Source organism: Talpa europaea (assembly GCF_964194135.1).
Source record: "Talpa europaea genome assembly, chromosome: 3".
Lineage (NCBI taxonomy): Eukaryota > Metazoa > Chordata > Mammalia > Eulipotyphla > Talpidae > Talpa > Talpa europaea.
This window is the reverse complement of record NC_140069.1, coordinates 140,942,486-140,963,120: the sequence shown is the minus strand read 5'-3', so window position 1 is coordinate 140,963,120 and position 20,635 is coordinate 140,942,486. Positions and strand designations below refer to the sequence as shown.

General features: G+C 46.7%; 1 protein-coding gene across 1 annotated transcript in view; it reads left to right on the top strand.

The window, feature by feature from the left end:
- The window catches only part of KIAA1549, a gene marked incomplete at its 3' end in the record, with an annotated part of 109,533 nt that extends 91,565 nt beyond the window's left edge, over positions 1-17,968 (top strand). The window contains exons 16-20 of the mRNA XM_084229722.1: positions 2,828-3,145; positions 9,647-9,693; positions 11,716-11,873; positions 15,246-15,391; positions 17,714-17,968. Of these exons, the coding sequence (XP_084085848.1) occupies positions 2,828-3,145; positions 9,647-9,693; positions 11,716-11,873; positions 15,246-15,391; positions 17,714-17,968 (924 nt within the window). The remainder of the gene's footprint in view (positions 1-2,827; positions 3,146-9,646; positions 9,694-11,715; positions 11,874-15,245; positions 15,392-17,713) is intronic.
- Positions 17,969-20,635: the final 2,667 nt, after the last annotated feature.

The following is a 20,635-nucleotide window of genomic DNA, read 5'->3' as shown; positions in this document are numbered from 1 at the left end:
ACAAAACTTTTTTTTTTTTCTAACTGAAAGAGCCACAGAGTTGCTTGAAATGTTGAAGGCAGGCATTGATAGACACACACAGGCTCCATTGAGTAGGGAAGAAAGGGCCAGTCTCCCCGAGGGGCTGTGAGAAATGCCGACACAAAGACACCCCGAGACAGAGAGAGGAGCCTCCTCCACAGCACATGCCCGCGGCCTATGCTGGACACAGCCTGTCTTGCTGCAGGAGGCCCTTCCTGCTGCTGGACACACACTCACAGAGCAGTCCTTGTTCAGGAGAGATGGGCCGAGGCCCTGCCATGGCAGAGGAGTGTGATGACATGATATGACTTCAGCCTGGACATACACGGCCGACCGTCTCTTGTTTCAGTTTTGTGTTTTGTCCCCTAAGTTCACAGGCAACTGACACTGGAAGTCGCTAAGCACACACCCTCCACCTGCTGGGCTGACTGGGGCTGAAGATAATTGCATCCTGGGATGCTTAGGAACCAGCCTTTTCCTTGGGCACTTACTGGTTCTAGTGTGCTAAAGACTGGTGGCACCTCATCACCTGCTCCTGAGGACTGGGGTGATCCTGGAGTGCTGGGGGGCTGCAGAGAGCCTGCTCTGTGCCTCCAGACAGAATCAGAGATTTCCTGAGTGGAGGAGCCTTGAGCAGTTCCCACAGCAGAGGGCGCTCTGGTGCTACTTTTGCTGGGCTCTTGTGGGTGCCTGTGTGGCTTTTGGCTGGATCTGAGCAGCGCTGCCCAGGGCAGTCACCTGGAGCTTTTGTTGTTGTCTCACACAGGGACTTCTAGACCCCGTTGCGTGAACCTGAGGAACAGAGGAAGGGGGAACATCCTTTTCCTCCCTAATTGTCTCCAGCCTGGGCTCATGCTCTCGAAGGAATCTGCAGGAGAGCCCTTCCCGCCCCCCTCCCTGCTCTCTCTTTCAGTACTTTGCCTTCCATCATCATTGCTGGCCCGTCTTGTGCAGGGAAAGCCATCTTTCCCTGCCTCTCTCCGTCATTTTCCTAATCAGGCCTCTCTCATGCGGGCATAGGCCACCCTCCTCCTTGCTTTTTTCCTATAGCCCGTAGGATTCTAAGCACTAAGCGTGCCCTGGGGAGGTGACGGCAGCTCCTGGGGACTTCCTCCCGCTGTATGGAAGATTCTAGACTTGTGGCTTCTTTATGAGGCCACACCGCTCACTTTCTCGCAGTAGAAGCCAGATGCCAGAGGCCCCATGGGAGCACCAGGGGAGCATTGCCTCTGGAATGACCCCCTCCCTGGCCTTGGGATGCTTTTCCAGACACGCTCTTGCTTGACATGCACGTGACGTCGGCGGGGCACTGCTGAGTGCAGTCTTCCTTACCTCCTCCTCGGGCGGCCAGGCACTGGAGAGGGGCCTGTGTGTTTGCTAAACTCCATTCCCGATGAAGGGTGCACGGGGTCCTTCCAGTTCTGGGTCGTAAATCAGAGACGCCTTTGGGAGCCCAGGTCCTTACTGAGAATCCCTCTGGACGCGTGTCTGTCAGCACAGCATGACCAGCATGCGCACACTTTGGAAGCAGATGGACAGGGCCCAGCGTGAGGCTGGGGAGCAGGAACTCTGGTGAGGGGGAGAGCGCCTCCCACCCTCCATCTCTGGGCAGCCTCTCTCCGCTGGCTATTTGTGTGGGGCCAGAGCTTTGGTTTCTGCCAAGAGAATCCAGAAACCTGAATTTCGATATGACATTGTCAGATTAAAAAATAACTTTTTAAAGACTGTGTGGACCAAAAAAAATGGTTGATGGGCTGGTTGCTGTTTATATGTAGTAGCCTGTAGACTTGTGTGGTGACATGTGTAATGTGTAGTAGCACATACACCATGCAAAAGCATGTATAGAGTGTAGTCTGTGTGCATAGCATGTAGTACCACATTGGTGCCTTGTAGCACATACCACACACAATATCACACGTAACATGTCTTGTGCATGTAGCCTGTAGTAACACATGTGGGATTTAGTGCTATGTGTGGTATGCCATAGCAGCATGCAATAACATGTAGTTACACTGTGATATGTAAGCAGCATGTATGGAAGCTTGTGCCACATGTAATGGCAGTGTAGTATGTATCAACAGGTGTGGTGTGTCTTAGCATGTGTGGCATATAGCGGCACACATGCTGCAAACTAGCACCGTGGCATGTAGTAGGACATGTAGCATGTAGTATGTAGCAGCACAACTATGTAGCAACAGGGCAGCATGTAATTGCATGCACTGTGTAGTGGCATGCGTGGTTGTAGGAGCACATGTAGTGTGCAGTAACATGTGCAGAGTGTAGTTGCATGTGGCATGTAGTAGCCTATATGCCATGTCGCTTCACATGTGGCACATAGTCATTGCTTGTGTGTGGCATGTACTAGCTTGTGTAGTCCCAGTGCAGCATGTGGTAGTATATAGGGTATAGGGCCTTCTCTCTTGCTGTTCAGCGTCCATAGGCTGCTGTAGTTCTGGGTCTCCATGTCTATGGAAAGTGGAGAGGTGTTTTATTATATAAATTTTGAGGGCTGTTTTTGTTGCTGCTTAGGGCTTTCGATAAGAAATGCATATTTCCAGGTACTGAAATGCAGGTTAGGGAGTTGATGACTGAGTTTTGCCATATAAATGATTATGGAATATTTTCCTTCTTCCTTTGTCTGGACTCAAGCATTTCCCCCCATGAAATACAAAGCTCGTTCTCACCATCAACCTTTTCCTCAGTGTCTGTGAAAATTGTTAAATTCCATTTATGCCCTCAAGTTTTGCTTCTGGGTCACTGTAGAAACTTGTGTCTGACTCTCCTTTCCTCGCTTGTCCCCCTGCAGTCCGACCCTGACCTCCCGGCCGATGCGCAGACGCCATCCTCGGCAGAGCTGGGGCGATACCCGGGCCTGCCCTTCCCGGCCCCCCAGTACATCCCGCCCCAGCCGTCCATTGAGGAGGCGCGCCAGACCATGCACTCCCTCCTGGATGACGCGTTTGCCCTGGTGGCCCCCAGCAGCCAACCCTCCAGCACCCCGGCTGCAGGCCCCGGGGGCCTGGCCGGGCTGCCCGCCAGCAGCACCCCATCCCGGGAAGAGAGGCGAGCCACCCAGTGGGGGTCCTTCTACAGCCCAGCACAGACGGCCAACAACGCCTGCAGCGTAAGTACAGGCCTTCTAGAATTCTCTCGTGGGTAAGGTGTAGGAATGTTCTTGCCAGGTGGCCTCGCTTTCACAATGGCTGTGATGCTTTGGTTGTGTCTGACAAGAACTAAAGCTTGGTAGTGGGTCTTGGTTTTCATTCTCTTCCCCTGAGCTCATTCTCAGAGTTGGAAGAATCCTTTCCTGCAGCTCTGTTGGTTGAGGGGTGTGGAGGTGGTTTGGGGAAGTGCCTCGGTTCCTCACGATGTCATGACATGGAGGGGGCGTAACTCAGCAGATTCTCATTCTCATCGTGTCTCCATCAAAGGTGCAGCCTAGAATGTACCCAAGTCGTCCAGCCTCTCTGGGCCCTCCTGGGACTGCGTGGGGCCCGGGGCTCTGGGGGTGGGGGCAGCTATGCCCCAAGCGGGCAAGGATGGCCGTTTTCATGTAGTAGGTTTCCATCTTGACATTTCCGCATTGCATTTACCTTTTATGATCCTCGTTTTTTAATGTTCAGTCCTTTCAATTGTGTCTTTTCTCAAGATAAGGAGAAGGAAAACTCAGGGAAGTCATTAAATATTGTTTTATGCCAATGTTAGATGAAATGATTGCACTTAAAAGACGGCTTGGAGAGAAGTGAATAGGTCACAGTTTAAATTTCTTTTTCAAGGAGGGTTTGTATTGAGTTCCTCTGATTTTTTTTTAACCCATATTAAGTGTGGTGAAATCAGGTGATAATAAACATTTGTTCATATGACTTTTCTCTCTGAAGTTGATTTGAATTTTCAAAGTGTGAGCTTAGTAATAGATTATATATTCATGCAGTAGAATAGTACTCCCCTGATGTGTATTCTTTTTTTTTTAATATTTATTTATTTATGCATATAAGAGCTGGGGTACAGGCCAGAGATGGGGGTGTGTGACAGAACTCACCAGAGACAGAAGTGGGGAACAGAACAGGCAGACTGATGAAATATACTGCTGAGGGGAGCAGCGGGCGAGACAGGAGAGGTCTGCTGCGCCAATGGGTTTCTCCCTGGCCGGCTGGGATGGAACTCGTGCTGCAGAGTCTGCAGATTGCTTCATAGTGCGGTGCTTAACCCTTGGCACCACCAGGGAGGCCCCCTAATGTGTATTCTTAACAATGAGATTCATTTTGGCTGACTGATATCTGGCTGGAAGTAAAAGCGGTAAGACATGAGGCAGGTGCGGGAAGGCAAGAAGCCGATAGATGTGGAGCCTAGACCTCCTCTTGAAGGCAAAATCTAGACACTGAAAGATGCTGAGCCGACTTGAGATGTAACTAGATGTGCCTTTTTTCAAGCTTGCTCTCCTGTTAGGATTGTCACTGTGCAAGACCAGAGACAGGGAGACAGTTAGGAAGTTATTGTCATAATCTTGGGGCGAGGTATTGGTGGGCCCAACTGGTGAATGCAGTGAATGGAGATGAGAAAAGGAATCAGCATGGCTTTGGGGTGTTCGTTGTTGATGAATTGAACTAATACAGAAGGTTTGATGACACGGAAAGGAGTCCAGAGTACAGATGGAGGAATAATTCTTAGAAATAAGGGGATATATTTCTTCCAATATAATAGGAAGGAACAGATGGCTGCAGATACAGCCAGGGTTGTAGTTGAGAACCAGTCAGCAACTGTATTTGTTGAGAATTTGGGAAGAAGTGTGACCAAGCAAGAGGGTTGAGGGAGAGTCGATATTTGAAATACTTACGGAGAATGAAAGAAAACAGATTAGGACACAGGAATAATTACCGTGCAGCACCGAGACCCTTGTTAAGACTGACTATCATAGAATTAAAGTGGCACAATTAAAGTTCTGTAGTTATACATCAGCGCTCAGATACTCAGGTATAGGCAAGGAGAAAACAGGCAGTTGGATTGATCCAGGACTGGGGCTTTACCAGGCAAATGTAATGAAAGAGCTAATGGGCAGGAGACCTGCAGGTTAGAGGATGCAGTTGAAATAGTCATGGACAGAGGAAGTCTAGGAAGCTGGGGTGAGTTAAGCAGACCTTCTTGATTCTGCTCTCCATCTACTGCATTATGCTGCTTGCATTCACTGTCCCCACTCACCTAGATTATTCTTTTTTTTTTTTTTTTGCCTTTGTACATCTATATTTTGTACTCTTTCTTTTTTCTAATTTAAATTTTATTCTTATATTCTCCATACAATTACAACCCCTTTATTTTTACCCCAAGCCCTCCTTTTCCCACCCCCACCCCCCAACCCCCGTAGAGTGTCTCTGGTTCATAGTTATTTGTTGATTTTGATATTTTCTTTCTTATAGTTATTCTTTTTCCTGGTCCCTTATTTAAGTTTTCTAGATTCCTGCTATGAGGGAGACCATCTGGTATTTTTCTTTTTCTTTCTGGCTTATTTCGCTGAGCATGATCCCTTCCAGCGCCATCCATGTTGCTGCAAATTGCATGTGTTTATCTTTTTTGAATGCTGAGTAATATTCCACGGTGTATATGTACCATTAGATTATTCTTAAGAACTTCCTAGTTACCTCCCTGCCTCTGTCTTGAATGTAGGGTGTCAGGGCCTGATGTTGAACAGGCCCAGGAGCTGGGAGGCTACACAGTAAGTAGAGCATCCTGTGTGTAATAGGATTTTGAATGAAGAGGATGACCTACCCGTAGCCTCTCAACTTTGTCTTGAGTTTCCCAAAGGGAGAGTTCTCACCTCACTTTCTGACCTGACCTTGTTCACTCTGGCATCCATTTGCTACTTCTCTCTGCTCCTTGAATTGTTCTGTGGAGAAATCTGTGGCCATCTCATCTTCCTCCTGCCTGAGGGCATGTGCTCTGCTAGCAAGCAGAAATAACTCCTGGTACCCAACCTGTTTTTCTGGATCATCTTCCCTTCCTGAATCATAAATGTCCATTTTTAATTTCAGATTCAGCGCTTTCATTTCTTTTGAGGAAAGTTTCATGTTATCTCTGAAATAGCTTTCTTACACTGTTCTCTTTATTGGAGTTGAAGATTCCAATTATTTTTATGTAAGCTCCTCTTTGTTTTCTGTATCTATTGCTTTACCTCTAATTGCCTTAGCTACTCTGTTCTTTTTATCTGCCTTGATTCATTATAATTCTTGTGAGTCTTCTCTCTGTGACAGTGATTTAATTTTCAATCATATCTGTTTCTTTCCCTGCTAGTTGATTTCTTAGAATCATAATGGCATTGTTTTGGTCCTCAAATTAATTTCACAGTTCTGTGATCTCCCACTTAAGTTCATTCTAAGATTGTTTTGCCATCTTATCTTTGAACTTAAAAAAAATTGCTTTTCTTACTAAATAGGAGCCACATCATACTGGGAGAATATTTTGTTCCTTCTTGGCCACCACTTTTCTTAGAATATAGTATGATTCTATCTCTTTCTTGTTTGGTTTCTGCTAACAAATTTTAGTAGTAATTTTTGACAGATTTTAATTATTTGCACATGGGTGCTGGAAATAAACAATTTCTTGATGATGACTTTAATCCATCATTTTAATCAAGAACTCAAACCATCATGAGATTTTTATAAATACTGTTTTCAGTGACTTTTGCATTCTGGACTTTTGATGTATTTAGATGAGAACAGTAGCAGTGCAAATAGTTTAATCTAGTGGAAAATCAGCATCATTGACTGTATCGATACATATTCAATATATTTTTTTAAAGATTTATTTATTTATGCATGCAAGAACTGGGGTGTAGTCCAGAGGTGCAGGGGGTGAGAGGATTCAACAGAAAGAGTGGGGAGCAGAACAGGTGGATCTACTGAAATACACTGTGAAGGGGAGCAGTGGGTGACATAGGAGAGGTCTGCTGTGCCATGTGGGTCACCTCCCTGGCCGACCAGGGATTGAACTCATGCTGCAGTGGCTGACGATAGCTTGATAGCGCTGTGTCTTTAATCCCTGTGCCACCAGGGAGGCCCCATATTCAATGTATTTCTTGGCATCTTTATATATTGGTTGTACAGTTATTGTTTGTGGCCAGGAAGAACCTGATCACCCTTTATTTGCCTCTTCTGACTACAGTAAAAACCACTGGAATGTAGATTCCAACATGCCTGCAGTTACTCATGAACCTTTGTTTACCAACTGATGGCATTTTGCTTCCCTCTACCCCCTTTTTTTTTTTTTAGCATGGGTAAGACTGTCGTTTATGCACTGATGATCCAGGCCATTTGATGGATGGTATTTCTGCCTCCCTGAGTAAAGATGACCACTCTGGAGTAGTCCCCCAAATGGCAAGTGAGGATACCTGAACCAAGACATTTTATAAGCAGACCTATGTGTGGTTGCCTTAGAACCCTCCCAGACTCCACCAACCATTTGACTTGTCCTGTTGGCCTGTTTTATAAATAGAAAGAAGAATGCATTAAAATGGGTTTTTTTATTGACTTAGCTGGTTGAAATTGTAAAATTCTATTTTATTATGCAAGCTTTATTATAGGTATGACTCATTTAAAGTTAATGCCACCCATTCTTTCTGCAGCTTTTAAAAAACCTTTTCACTGGAGCATGAGATGTTTAGAAAGTAATAGCTTTTCTCTGATTGCAATAGAATTGAAATGCCCAGCCTGCAATATTAAAACAGATAGAGTAGACAGCTATCTTTACTGTTTTCCTTTAAGTTGATCACTTATTAGACCTCCTGAAATCTGAGAGGTAAATTGTTCAGCCTTGATCTTTTTTTATTTGCAGGCATATGTTTAAAAGCTCCACACTTGCCATGAAATACAGGGATTGCTATGGTGGGTCTTGCCCATCTTGCTATGAAGAATCTCTATCCATCTCATATTTCCTTTTAATTATTTGGGGAAAGAACTGAAACTTCCTTTGCTTCTATTCCTCCCTTCTTCCATAATCCCCTTTGGCTTATTTTGCCTTAGAGGGTCAGAAGGTGAAGTAATTTGAACTTGGTGTCATGTCTAATCCCTCCTGACCTCAGTGGGAATGGAGATCACTGGATCCTTCTTGGCATAAGGAAAAAGACCCAGGAACACTGAATGCCTTGGACTATCTGTTTGATCCTGATCCTCTCCTTCCCCCTCATAAAGTAGAGATTTATTTGAGGGGAAAGTCTAGTGTGGGCACCTTGGGCAGCTCAGTGAAGTGGTTGAAAGCATGGACTTTGAAGTTAAATTTAGGAGGAAATTAACTTCTTTGTGAGTTACTTTCTTCTCCAAAACAGAATTGAAATACCAAACACTGTGTAAATGTTACCATGTGTCCAAGTTGGTGATCATACAGTGCTTACCACCAAATACTAACTTAGTAAATTGCATCTTAAAAGATGGAAAGCTAGAGCAAGTCCAGAAGCAAGGCTGACTCAAGAACAGGCCGTTGTGCTCCTGAGCCTGGACAGCGGTTGGCTCAGGCTGCTGGAGTTGGATGGCAGCACCCAGTCACTCTTCTAACATATCTGATCCCAGCGTAATGATGCACAGTTGTTGGAAAGAAATGTTGGACTAGCAGTTAGGGTTAAGGATACGTTAGGGTTAAGGATATGTTGGTTTCAAGAGGCGTGCAACACAGATAAGGTTTCTTTAAGTCTGGGGCCAGATTGTTCTAGTCAGTGAGCACCTGGTTAGCTCAGATTTACTCGAGCTGAAAGAGTTGATTGAAAGGTGCAGGGAGGGCCTCCCTGGTGGCACAAGGGGTTAAGTCTCAGCTCTATGAAGCCATCAGCAGCCACTGCAGCATGAGTTTGATCCCTGGCCGGGGAGCTGACCCACATGGTGCAGCAGACCTCTCCTGTCTGGCCTGCTGCTCCCCTCAGCAGTGTATTTCATTAGATCTGCCTGTTCTGCTCCCTACCCTGTCTCTGGTGAATCCTCTCCCCTCCCTTGCACATCTGGCTTACACCCCAGCTTTTATATGCATAATTAAATAAAATAAATCTTTAGGAAAAAAAGAAAGGTGCAAGGACACTTTATGGAACATCAGCGCAGACAGTGTGGCTGGGTCTCCTTGGGACCATAAAGTTATCAGAAACTGAAGGTGCTCACTTCATCTTTAAGTCTCCCTCTCACTTCTGGTTCTCCTTGTATTCTTTCTCCTTCTACCATATTCTGTAACAACTTACAGCATCGGCTAGTTTAGGTTGACTGCATTGAGTTGCTGCCCTGCTGGCCCTCGAGGTCCCTGTGATGAGCCACTTGTGCTGAATGTGCTGCCAAGGTTGCCTTTTTAGCAGAAGAAACAGATTTGTAGAGAAGGAGCCAGCAGGAAGGAGTAGGCCTAGAAAACTTGCCTGTCATTCATACTTTTACAGAAAAAACATCTGGACATTAGTTGTGTATTTTTAAAAGTCTGGTAGTCCAGTTCCCTGAGCTGAGCCTTCTGGCATTATTTGATGGCAGAGTGCCCCAACAGCATGCTCACTTTTTATGAGAAAATAATTCTTCTGAAAATGGATCCTGCAAACCAAATTTATAAGCTTGCTGTTGTCACTTTATAATAAGTATTGAATGTTAATCTTCAACTTCTTTTGAATTCCTTCCAGAGATATGAAGACTATGGGATGACTCCCCCATCAGGCCCTTTGCCAAGGTAAGGCACACAACTCTTAAAGAAACTGAAATAATTATTAAAATTCCTCCTGCAAAGAAAACTCCAGAGCCAGGTGACTTCAACAGTAAATTTTACCAAACACTGAAGGAAGCAAAGGTGTTAATGTTGTAAGAATTCTTTTTTTGTTGTTTCTTTTTTTTTTTAGTCTTTTTTTTTAAAGATTTATTTATTTATACAAGAACTGGGATACAGTCAGAGGCGCGGGAGGGTGAGAGAATTCACCAGAGACAGAGTGGGGAGCAGAACAGGCAGAGAGATCGAAGACAGTGCTGAGGGGAGCAGCGGGCGAGGCAGAAGAGGTCTGCTGTGCCATGTGGGTTTCTCCCTGCCCAGCTGGGAATCGAACCCATGCTGCAGAGGCTGCGGACAGCCTCACAGTGCGACACTCAACCCCCTGTGCCACTGGGGAGGCCCGATGTTATAAGAATTCTTATAAAGAATATGAAAAGTGACCCCCTCCCTCTGCACCTCCCCCCATACTTACTATCTTAGGAGACCAGTATAGCCTTGATACCAAGGCAAGAAAAGAAAGAAAAATTGAAAAGTAAACATGAGCCTATATACCAAAAGGTATGACACACAACCAAATTGGATTTATTCCAATTTTAAGTGTTTACATTTAAACATTTAAAAATCAATCACTGTTATGGCTTTGGGGAGAATAAAATATACAGCATTTAATAAAATTCAACATTCATTCATCGTAAAAAATCTTAGCAAAGAAGAGAAGCAAACTTCACTCATCTGACATAAAAAGGTCTTTTGGCAAATATTACTTGTTGGTGAAATGTTAACAGTTTTCCTTCTGAGAATAGGAGCAAGACAAAGCAGCTTGCATTACTTCTATTCAGCGATGCCCTGGAGGTCTTAGCCAATGTAATAGGCGAGAAAAAGAAACAGAAAGATTAAGGGATTCAGTGTAAGAAATAATACTGTTATTATTTGCAAATGATATAATTTTGTAGTAGCAAAACTAAAATTAAATTGAAGCAAACCCTGTAGAATTGGACTGCTGGAGGGGGGTGTGCGAGGGGTGGGGAGAAAGCAGGGAGAGGGCACAGTGGCCTTGGGTAAAGGATCTGGGTGCTTTGATGGTGGGGGTGGTGTGGCACCATACATCTGAGGTGTGACTCTGTTTCCCTAAATCCTATGCTGTGTGCTGTGTTCTAAACCAGTGTTACCTCAATTTAAAAGCACACCAAAAACCAGCTTTCTATATTAAAAAAAAAGCCTCTATACATGTTTAATATATATAATTGGTGAGTTTGGGCATTTGCATATGCCTGTGCTACCATAACCATAAGTAAGGTAATGAACATATCCATCACCTCCGAAAACAAAACAAAAAGAAAATCCAAACATGTCAACACATAAATTGTTAGAATTAAGGGAATTTATCAAGATTGCTAAAATACAAGGTAGCTGAATACAAGGTCACTTTTCAAAAATCTGTTTTGTTTCTGTTTATGAGCAATAGACAGATTTAAAAGTCAAAGATGTTACTTAAAATACATTGGAAACAAAATCAGAATGAACCTAACTCAAGATATTTAAAGGGTCTTTGAAAACAGCCAATATTGGGGTCCCACTCTAGAGATCTGTTTTCATTGGTGGGGTGCAGCATGGACATTGGGGTCTTTAGAAACTCCCCAGTACTGCTAATGTGTAGCTGAGGTTGAGAACCATCACGTTAGTCAGGCTAAAGACGAACAGGCCCTGAACTTGAACTGCACCTGTTCTGTCTGTAACTGGATTATTTCTTCAGTCACCCGACAGATCTGCTCAGTATCAGCCACGTTGCAGGCACCGTCCTTAGTGCCGGGGACCTCCAGTGAGCAATCAAGGAAGTCCCTGCCGCCAGGGAGCTCGTGTTCCAGCAGCGGAGATGGATAATAATCCAGGAGATATAGAAACCTTATTTTCCTGCAGGGCTGAGGGTGGGCATAATGAAGCACCAGAGCGGGGGAGTCAGCCTGATGATTGAGTGTGCTTTGCCTTCAGACCAGGTTTTGGCCCCGGTTTGCTGCAGTCTTCGGAGCTGGTGCCCCCCGAGTCCCAGCAGCCACAGGCACCTGCCGAGACCCCGTTCACTGCCCGAGGGATCTACTCTGAGGAGATGCCACCGGTGGCCCGGCCTCGGCCCGTCGGGGGCACCACAGGTACCTGTGGCAGTTTAGCTTGCTTCGTGGCTACATTCTGGCAGGGCACGTTTTAGACTTGCCAGGTGTCAGCATCTCAGTCTCCAGCCTCTTTCACTGCGAGAGCTGTTTTCCTGTGGCCCCTGGTGGAGATGGCAGTAGGGCAGGTGGGAAAGGAGACAGCGGCTGAGATCCCAGGACTCTTGTCCGACCATTTGCTCCTGCATCAGTGTCTCAGGAGCAAAGCCTTCGTATGGAATTCACAGGACACCGCTTCCAGGGGCAAGGTTTCTCAGTTCTTACTGTAAACTGAAAGGATCTGTTTCTGAGCCCTTAGTAGGTCTTCAAAAGAAGTGTTTTTTAAAAGGCAGCTTTCTAGCTTGTAATAAGTGACTCTGAAAATTGCTGGATGGTGACCAGGGGTGATTTTTGTTGTGTATGGTCCTTTCTGGAGGGGCACAATCACTATTTTCTTCTGTGCTTCACCTCCCTCTTTTTTTTGCTTTCTACCTTTCGTGATACCATCTTTTTAAATTTTCTTGTCATTTTTTCATGACTCTCTGCCTGAGCCCAGCTGTGTCCTCACGTGGGCAGAGTCACCAGTGGAGGACCTGGGGCAGTCAGTGGTCATGTGGAAGTGTTCTGCTCCTTTCCACCCTTCTTGGGGAGGCCATCCCAGGCCCTTATTACAAAGAACAATCTTATTTCGCTCATGGGTAACTATTGCTGCTCTTTATCTTGAAAATTCAGAAATGAAAGGTCACATTTCTGAAGTGGGTTTCTAATTCACTGTTAGACTTTTTTTTTTTTTAAAGATTTATTTTATTTATTTATACAAGAACTGGGGTACAGGCCAGATGCGCGGGAGGGTGAGAGAATTCACCAGAGACAGAGCTGGGAACAGAACAAGCAGACTGACGAAATACACTGCTGAGGGGAGCTGCGGGCAAGACTGGAGAGGTCTGTTGCACCATGTGGGACCCTCGCAGGCCGGCCGGGATTGAACTGGCACTAAAGAGGCTGCGGACAGCTTCACAGCGCTGCGCTCAACCGCCTGTGCCACCTGGGGAGGCCCTCACTGTTAGGCTTTTAAGTCTTTGGCATGACTTTTCTCTTTTAGCATTTTGCTGTTCCCTTTTAGCATTCTGATGTTCCCTTAATTACCTGTTGGAATGCAAATAAAATTAGCCTCCGGTTTCTTCAGCTGTACAGTGGGGATATTAGTACTTAGCTCCTATGGTTGTTTTGATGATTAAAGTAGATAACAAATGTAAACTGCCCTCTATAGTGCCTGCCTGAGCGCCCACTAATACTAGCGGCCATCGTCCTGTGACTTGCAGTGGAGTGGAGGTTGCTGCACTTTTGGAAAGAAATTGGAATTATGACCTATCACTTCATTATAATAATTTTAGTAATTAAAATATTTGATTACTATTTAATACCATTATAATTATGACTTCATAATTTCACTTCTGGGAATGTAGGCTCTCCCCCTCAGGAAATCTAAAATATTAGGGAGAAATTACATGTGTTTTTGTGTATTATTCTCCATAACAACCAGTGGTGCGCTCCCTAAATGAGGACATCAGTGAGTAGTAAATCGTGCAGCTATTGAAAATGAAGAGCTCTGAAAGAACCAGAAAAAGGAATTTCAAGTTTCCTGATTGCCTCCTATGTGTCTGGTACTTGACCCATTTTCTCTATTTTAAGTCTTGGAGTTGACACTGCAAGGTAGATTTTGAAGCCCCCATTTCAGAGGCTAATGACGAGGCTCAGGGGACACGCAGCCAGGGCCTAGGTTCCAGCTGCTCAGTGGCTGGGCTGGAAAACAAACCAGGCTCAGAGGCGGTCCCCACACAAATCAGGGATAACTGGGCTGTGTGGTTAAGTGAACAACATGGGATTCAAAATCTTATCTGAATTACAGTTTCAATAGCCCTCCAGTTTCTATGCTTTTCTCTGCTGCAGTCCCTTGTGTCTTTAGAGGTGATGGCGATCACTGTGTTGGCTTTTGTCCTGGGCAGCCTTGCTTGGACAGTGCCCCCAGGCCAGCAGCACCGCCCATCGCTGGAATACTTCATGCCCTTAGGACCCTTCAGGAACTGAGTGGTGCCCGAGCAAGTGCTTTGCTCCGCTGAGGCCTGGATGGTTTTTCTGACTTAGTGTTTAGTTCTCACTATTTATCTACATAAAGCCTCGGTCAGTTTCTTTTTACAAAAATGTGTTTGGTTCGGGAAGTTGGTAAGGAGAGAACTAGAGTAGGCGTGGACGAGAAGAGGAGAGGGTGGCCTCCCTTCCCTCTGTGAAATCTCTGCCCCTGGGTGGGACCAAGCCGAGCTTCGAGCTTCGCAGGCGAATCTGATGACCCTGGGAGCAGGTGGAGTGAAGTATTTAATGTCATGTTCTCCTCCCTCTTAATCTGCAGTCTAAATGGGATACATCCGCATGCCAGCAGTTGACAGGGGAGAAAAACATGTTGTTGAAAGCCTGGCCTGCATAGCCACATGAGGCTACTGCATGTATAAGTATAGGAGCATGTCTGAGCGCCAAGGGTATATGTCACTGATGAGGCTAGGTGAGTGGCTTTAAGATCTTAATTTGTGATGTGACTTAATTGCAGAAACAATGTGAGTATAACGACAATACACTTTAAGTCTGAATTCAAATAATCTTGCACTCTGCTAAGAAAGCAGATAGTGCTTTCAGCTCCGTGTGAATCTCAAAGCCAGGAGCAAAAAGGAGGCAGTTTTTTGTTTCTTTATCATTTCAAAACCTTTTGCCTCCTGTCTTCTGAATTATAAGAATAAACTTAGTCGTAACCTCTATAGAAATGACTGGAAGGACCTCTGTTTGGACTCTTCTCGTCTTTATTGTCTAGCCGGGGAGATACAAACATCCAAATCAGCCTCTGTATTAAAGGAGGTAAAACACCCTGACCCAAGAAGCTCCCGCCTGTTTTTGTAGGAAAGGTCTTTCTGTGTGGAGAGAACTGGTGTCGTGTTTGAAAAGTACCTGTTTCTTTTCTTTTTTTAAAAAATATTTATGCATACAAGACCTGGGGTACAGGCCAGAGGTGCAGGGGGTGAGAGGATTCACCAGAGACAGAGTGGGGAACAGAACAGGTGGATCCACTGAAATACACTGCTGAGGGGAGCAGGGGGAGGACAGGAGAGGTCTGCTGTGCCATGTGGGTAGCTCCCTGGCCGGCCGGGGATCAAACTTGTGTTGCAATAGCTGTGGATAGCTTCATAGTGCTGCAACTTAACCCCTTTCACCACCAGGGAGACCACCCAAAATGCCTGTTTCTTAGTGTGGTGGTCATTGTCAAAGGTACCTCCTGGCAACCCTGCCATCTTCTAAGGGCTGACCAGGCCATCTCACTGTGCCCCCCAGGGTCCCAGATCCAGCACCTGACGCAGGTGGGCATTGCCAGCCGAATCGGAGCTCAGCCAGTAGAGATCCCAGCAAGCCGAGGCGGCCAGTACGGCGGGCCAGGCTGGCCTTCCTACGGGGAGGAGGAGGCGGGCCGGAGAGAAGCCGTGAGTATCCTGCGCGTGGCCGTCACTGGACACTCTGGGGTGATGGCTGCGTTGAGCTGTTTCGGCCTGGGGGTCCCTTTTTAACACCCCCATCAGTCAAAGTTCTGACTCCCCTGGCTGTTGCCCCCTGGAGTGTGTGTGTGTGCTCTCCTGCATGAGGAGAGTGCTGGCCTCAGCTTCTGCATGGTGTTTGCTCTCCAGAGGTAGGTTTCAGGCTTGAAGTAGTAAATTTATAAAAATAACCTTTAAAAAAAATTAAAGCAGTATCATTACAGGAAATTGGGACAGACACCTAAATAAAAGTCACTTTTACATTTGTTATTTTGTAATTTTTTTTTTTTTAGCTGTAAAAGGCACCTAACAGAAAATTCACCTTTACCATCTTTCAGGGCACAACCAACTGTTTTTGGCTGCACTTGGTGCCATGACACGCTCACCACCATCCACCGCTGCAGTTCATTTAGAAAATGAAACTCGGGATATTCCATGCTAGGCTCCCCTCCCTCTCCCCCAGCCCCAGGCCACCTTCCCTCTGCTTTCAGTCTCTGTGACTTTGACTTTTATGTAAGGAATTTGAATGTGGAGGTGACAATGATCTGGACTCCATCTCTGGTGTCAGCGCCTATAAGTATTCGTGATCTCAGCAACCTGCTTGCTCAGCGTAGTGGCAGGGCAGGGACAGAGCAGGTTTTCTATGATCGGAGCAGACGGGTAAAGGAGAGTCCTGGAGCCCTCGGTGGCTTTCTCAGGCTTTTATTGAACTTTTGCACATAGTGCAGCAACTAGGTACACGGCAGGCAGGGGTGCCAGGGGGCCATGAGGCCGGCAGGCCTTCAAGCCCTCGGCAAGTCCTCACTCTGGGCTTCTCTGGCCTTCTTTCTCCTGCCTCTCTTCTGCCTCTGCGTCTCTTGGCCAATATCTCAGTTCTGAGCCATGGCCCACAGAAGTAAACACACAGCAGTGTAACACCTGCAGGTGCCCTATGAGGCAGGGCAATCCTAATGGTGGAGGGCAGAAAAGCCTGAAAACCATCTACCTCACATTCAGTGTTTGTGCCACGTGGGGCTCTGTCCCTACCATTTTCTCGGTGACCACTGCACACTGTTGCTCTTGTAAACACACGGCCTGGGGCATTTCAGAGTTTTCTTTTGGATGCTTCTCATCTCCTGTTCCTTCCTTGGAGCAGAGATGTGAGCGCAGGTCACTTCTGCTTTCCTTTGTTTCCCCCCCAGGAATTTTACATCCATGGGGGGCAAACAAATGAACTTGAAATCACAAACCAAAACGATACTCTCCGTTGGTTGCGCTGCCACATTCACTGCACGTGTATGCCTTTCCAGCAGAAACACTGAATTCTTCCCTGACTGGATGCTTTTATTCACTGAAAGGAAATTCACTTTAGAATATATTTTTCCCTAAAAGGTACTTGTTTGAACTTAAGATTTCAGAATCCCTTCCAGTTCACTGACATTTTCTTTTCTTGCCTGCACTGTGCCCAACTTAATTAATATCATGAGGAGTTTGGTTTTTCCCATCAAGTCCAGTGTTCCTTTCAGAGCGCCTCCAGGGGCTCTAGCCCGAGTGGTGACCTGCAGAAATATTCTAGGGTTAAACGTCCTTAGAGTAAATGAAATCAAGTTTAGTGCTTGTATCTATGTTTATATGCAAAGAGATTTTTCCATGGAAATAATATGAAAAAAGTCACTGGAAAGTATTATGATCCATGTCAAATGCATGCCAGATGAAGCTGTCCTATGCAGCTAGCAGCAAAATTATATGTTTTAATACAGATAACGTTTATTTAAAGAGCACTTGATGGAAACACAGATAAAATGGAAAATGCCTCTGTGCCCCTGCCTGCTCCTCTGCGCCCCTGCCTGCTCCTCTGCCCAGTGTGCTCACCTGCACGGCCTCCCTGGCGCCATCCCTGCCCAGAGCAGCTGTTTTGTCTCTGCCGCTCTCTTCCAGCTCCCAGCTCTCTTCCTGTCACCTTCCTGCCCACCCCAACCCTCAGCCTCCCTCCCTCCCAGCTCTCCAAGCCCCTTCCTGGCTCCTGGGCCTCTCATTTCTGCACAGGGCGATGCGGGCCTTTGCGATGGGATCAAATGCCGCCTCCTTCTTTCTCAAGGCCTCTACATTGCACTCACATCCCTCAGGCGCTCCACAACTCCTCCTCTCCGGCAGGGTTTTACAAGCCCCCCCTGGGGCTGGCTTGTGGGGTGGGGAGAGGTGAGAGGTCCCCCTGGCCTCACCCACGGCCCACCTGAATTTGATCCCCCTCCCCAACCTGGGATGCACCATGACATCTGCCGTCTTTTTCAGACGCACGTGCTGGGACAGCAAGAGTATTCCTCGTCGCCGCTGTTCCAGGTGCCAAGGACTTCAGGCCGGGAGCCCTCCGCGCCCCCGGGGAACCTCGCGCCCAGGGGCCTGCAGGCCTCGGCGCGCGCCTACCCCAGCAGCTCCACGGAGGACCTCCAGCCCGGCCACTCCTCGGCGTCGCTCATCAAAGCCATCCGCGAGGAGCTGCTCCGGCTCTCCCAGAAACAGACCCCGGTGCAGAACTTCCACAGCTGATGGGCCGGGCGCGCGGAATCGCCAAGTATCCGCTTCCCGTGGAAGCAAGACGAGGGGCGCGCAGGGCCCAGGGCCGGGGGCCGGGAGCACCTCCGCGCGGGCGGCGGGAGGGAGCACGGCGGCCGCCGAGCAGGCCCGAGGCGCGATGCTTTTGATAAGTGGGCAGTTTTGTTCGGTTGAGTCAAAATTTACATCCTTTTGACCAAAAGCCAGCAGCACATCCTGCAAGACAAACCACACATCTACGCGAAGGAATGGACTGAGAGCAGGTTCCCTTTGAAAAACAAAAGGTGAAAATATGTAGATGGTGGAGGGATGCCCGGGCCGGATGCCCGGGCCCAGCGGTCCCTGGAGCATGAGAGTCAGACTGGTTTGTACGATGAGCCCGCTGCTTGGTTTTCTGAGAAAAGAGATGTGAAGACATTTTATTAGTGGCTTGATTGATTTCCTTCTTTTCCTCCCTAGGAACTTATTTTAATAGTGATATTAACAACAGTACTAAGATGGTTTGGGGATTTAAAAGCTACTGGTGAGAAACCAAAACGTAGATTGTAGAACCTGATGGTTGCAAACGAAGCCATCCTCTGCATTTTCCTTCTACTCCTGGTGCTACACCTTTATGTCTGTGAAATGCGACTTTGGCTTTTTCAGTGGAAGAATGTGTTGAAGGTTTCATTTTGTTTTAGAAAGAAAAAAAAAAAAACACCTCCCAAATGGGGGAGGCAACAGCTTAATATTTACTTGGTCATTCAAAATACATATGGACGTTTAGATTTCCTTTCTTAAGTGTATTTGCCATTTCTTAATGGAGCACGTGCAACGGAGAGCATCCCGTTCCAGCATGTCATCATGAAGGCCAGTTCCATCCCACGAGGCTTCCAAGAGGCCCTGTCTCATCCTGGCACTTCGCTGGTGAGCGGCTCATCAATGATGTTTGGATGAGAAATCTCACATAAGCAAAAATCCCAAAAAGTCCTGGGACCACCAAATTGTCGTTCACGCATTCCTAGTCATTTCAGTCCCGGACACACCCTGCTGCATTTGAGACCTGCAAATGAGGCTGCGTTCAGCTCAGCCTTTCTGCAACGAATCAAGAAAAGTGAAGGAGAACTGTTAAGACCACGAGTGAACAGAGGATTGCTCTTAATTTCTGATTTTTCTCGTGCACGACTCTGCTGAGCGACTGTTCAATCCATCTTAGGTACTTTGGGTCTCACGGAGGGTGTCAGCTCAACTGAGGTTTTCTCCTGAAGTCAACACTAATCCACTTCCCAATTAAAGTGAAGTTTTGTAACAAGGGCCGCTTTCTCCTGGTACCTGGGTGAAGCACAGAACAGTTAGCAAACAGGTTTCTGCTCTGAATCCTTTTTCACAAAGGTAAATGGCAGATAAGTGGGTAGGATTTGGGGCTCTGACCAATCAAAATCTGAGTCATGTTCTACAGCCCCTGAAACAGCTAAGCCAGGCTTCCAAAGCGTTGGGTTCCAGAACTGTGGTTCTTCACCTCCGCAGTGGAACCTTTTAAACAGATGTAGAGTCTAACAATACGGGGAGGCTGGTCCTGGGAAGTTAAGCGTAGCCGTTTGCACCTGTTCACCTCTCTCCTCCTGTTCACACGGTCTGCACAGACTTCCAAGAACATGGCCCCTTCTGGGTTTCATTTCTTACCTCTCTGTCTTGGTTCAAAACCAGACTTGCTCCAAAGTAGAGGATTTTCTTTGCTTATCTCTCAAAAATACCAGATTTCCTGAACATGTTAGTAAGGATTTCAGATATCCAAGCAGAATTTTATTATGGCACCTAACAGTGAATTCAAGTCATGTGCCAGCAGATGGAATAAATGCACACCCATACTCTCCTGCTCTGTTCACCATTGTGTTTGCACAACTAGTGCTAATAATGGTGACTTCTTTGTACTTTGCAGAAAGGGGTGTCTGTTTTAAAAGGGGTTGACTGCAGTAGGGACGTTGGTTGATGCCTGTCAAATTAGCATAAGAGGATTGTACCCATTTGGTTACCCTTAGAGCCAACATACCTTTCAAACAGGTGTCAAAACCAAAGAGGACATAGAATATATAGCCAGTGGGGTTGGGGTGGTGTGAGCAACCCAGGGGTTCCCCAGCATGCTGGCATGGGTCATAAAGCACAGACTGTGCGCTTGTCTCCTCTGAACACGTCCCAGCCTTTGTGGCTGTCCCCAGACTCAGCACAGGCTCGCTATGGGGGCAGGGGCTGGTGGGGGGGTGGAGGCCACCACACCCAGGAGGGTATCAGATAATGCAACTCAAGTGATTTACTTTATTTTTTTTTAAGATTTATTTATTTATACATACAAGAACTGGGGTATAGGCCAGAGGTGTGGGGGTGAGAGGATTCACCAGAGACAGAGTGGGGAACAGAACAGGCAGATTGACTGAAATACACTGCTGAGGGGAGCAGCGGAGAGACAGGGGAGGTCTGCTGTGCCATGTGGGTAGCTCCCTGGCTGGCCTGGGATCGAACTCGTGCTGCAGTGGCTGCGGGTAGCTTCATAGGTTGTGTCTTAACCCCTTTCGCCACCAGGGGGTCCCCTCAAGTGATTTACTTTAAAATCCCTCCTGTGTGGCTTTGGAGTTCATCAGTGAACACGCATTTGGAGCTGATTGTTTGGGAAAATGATTGCATTCA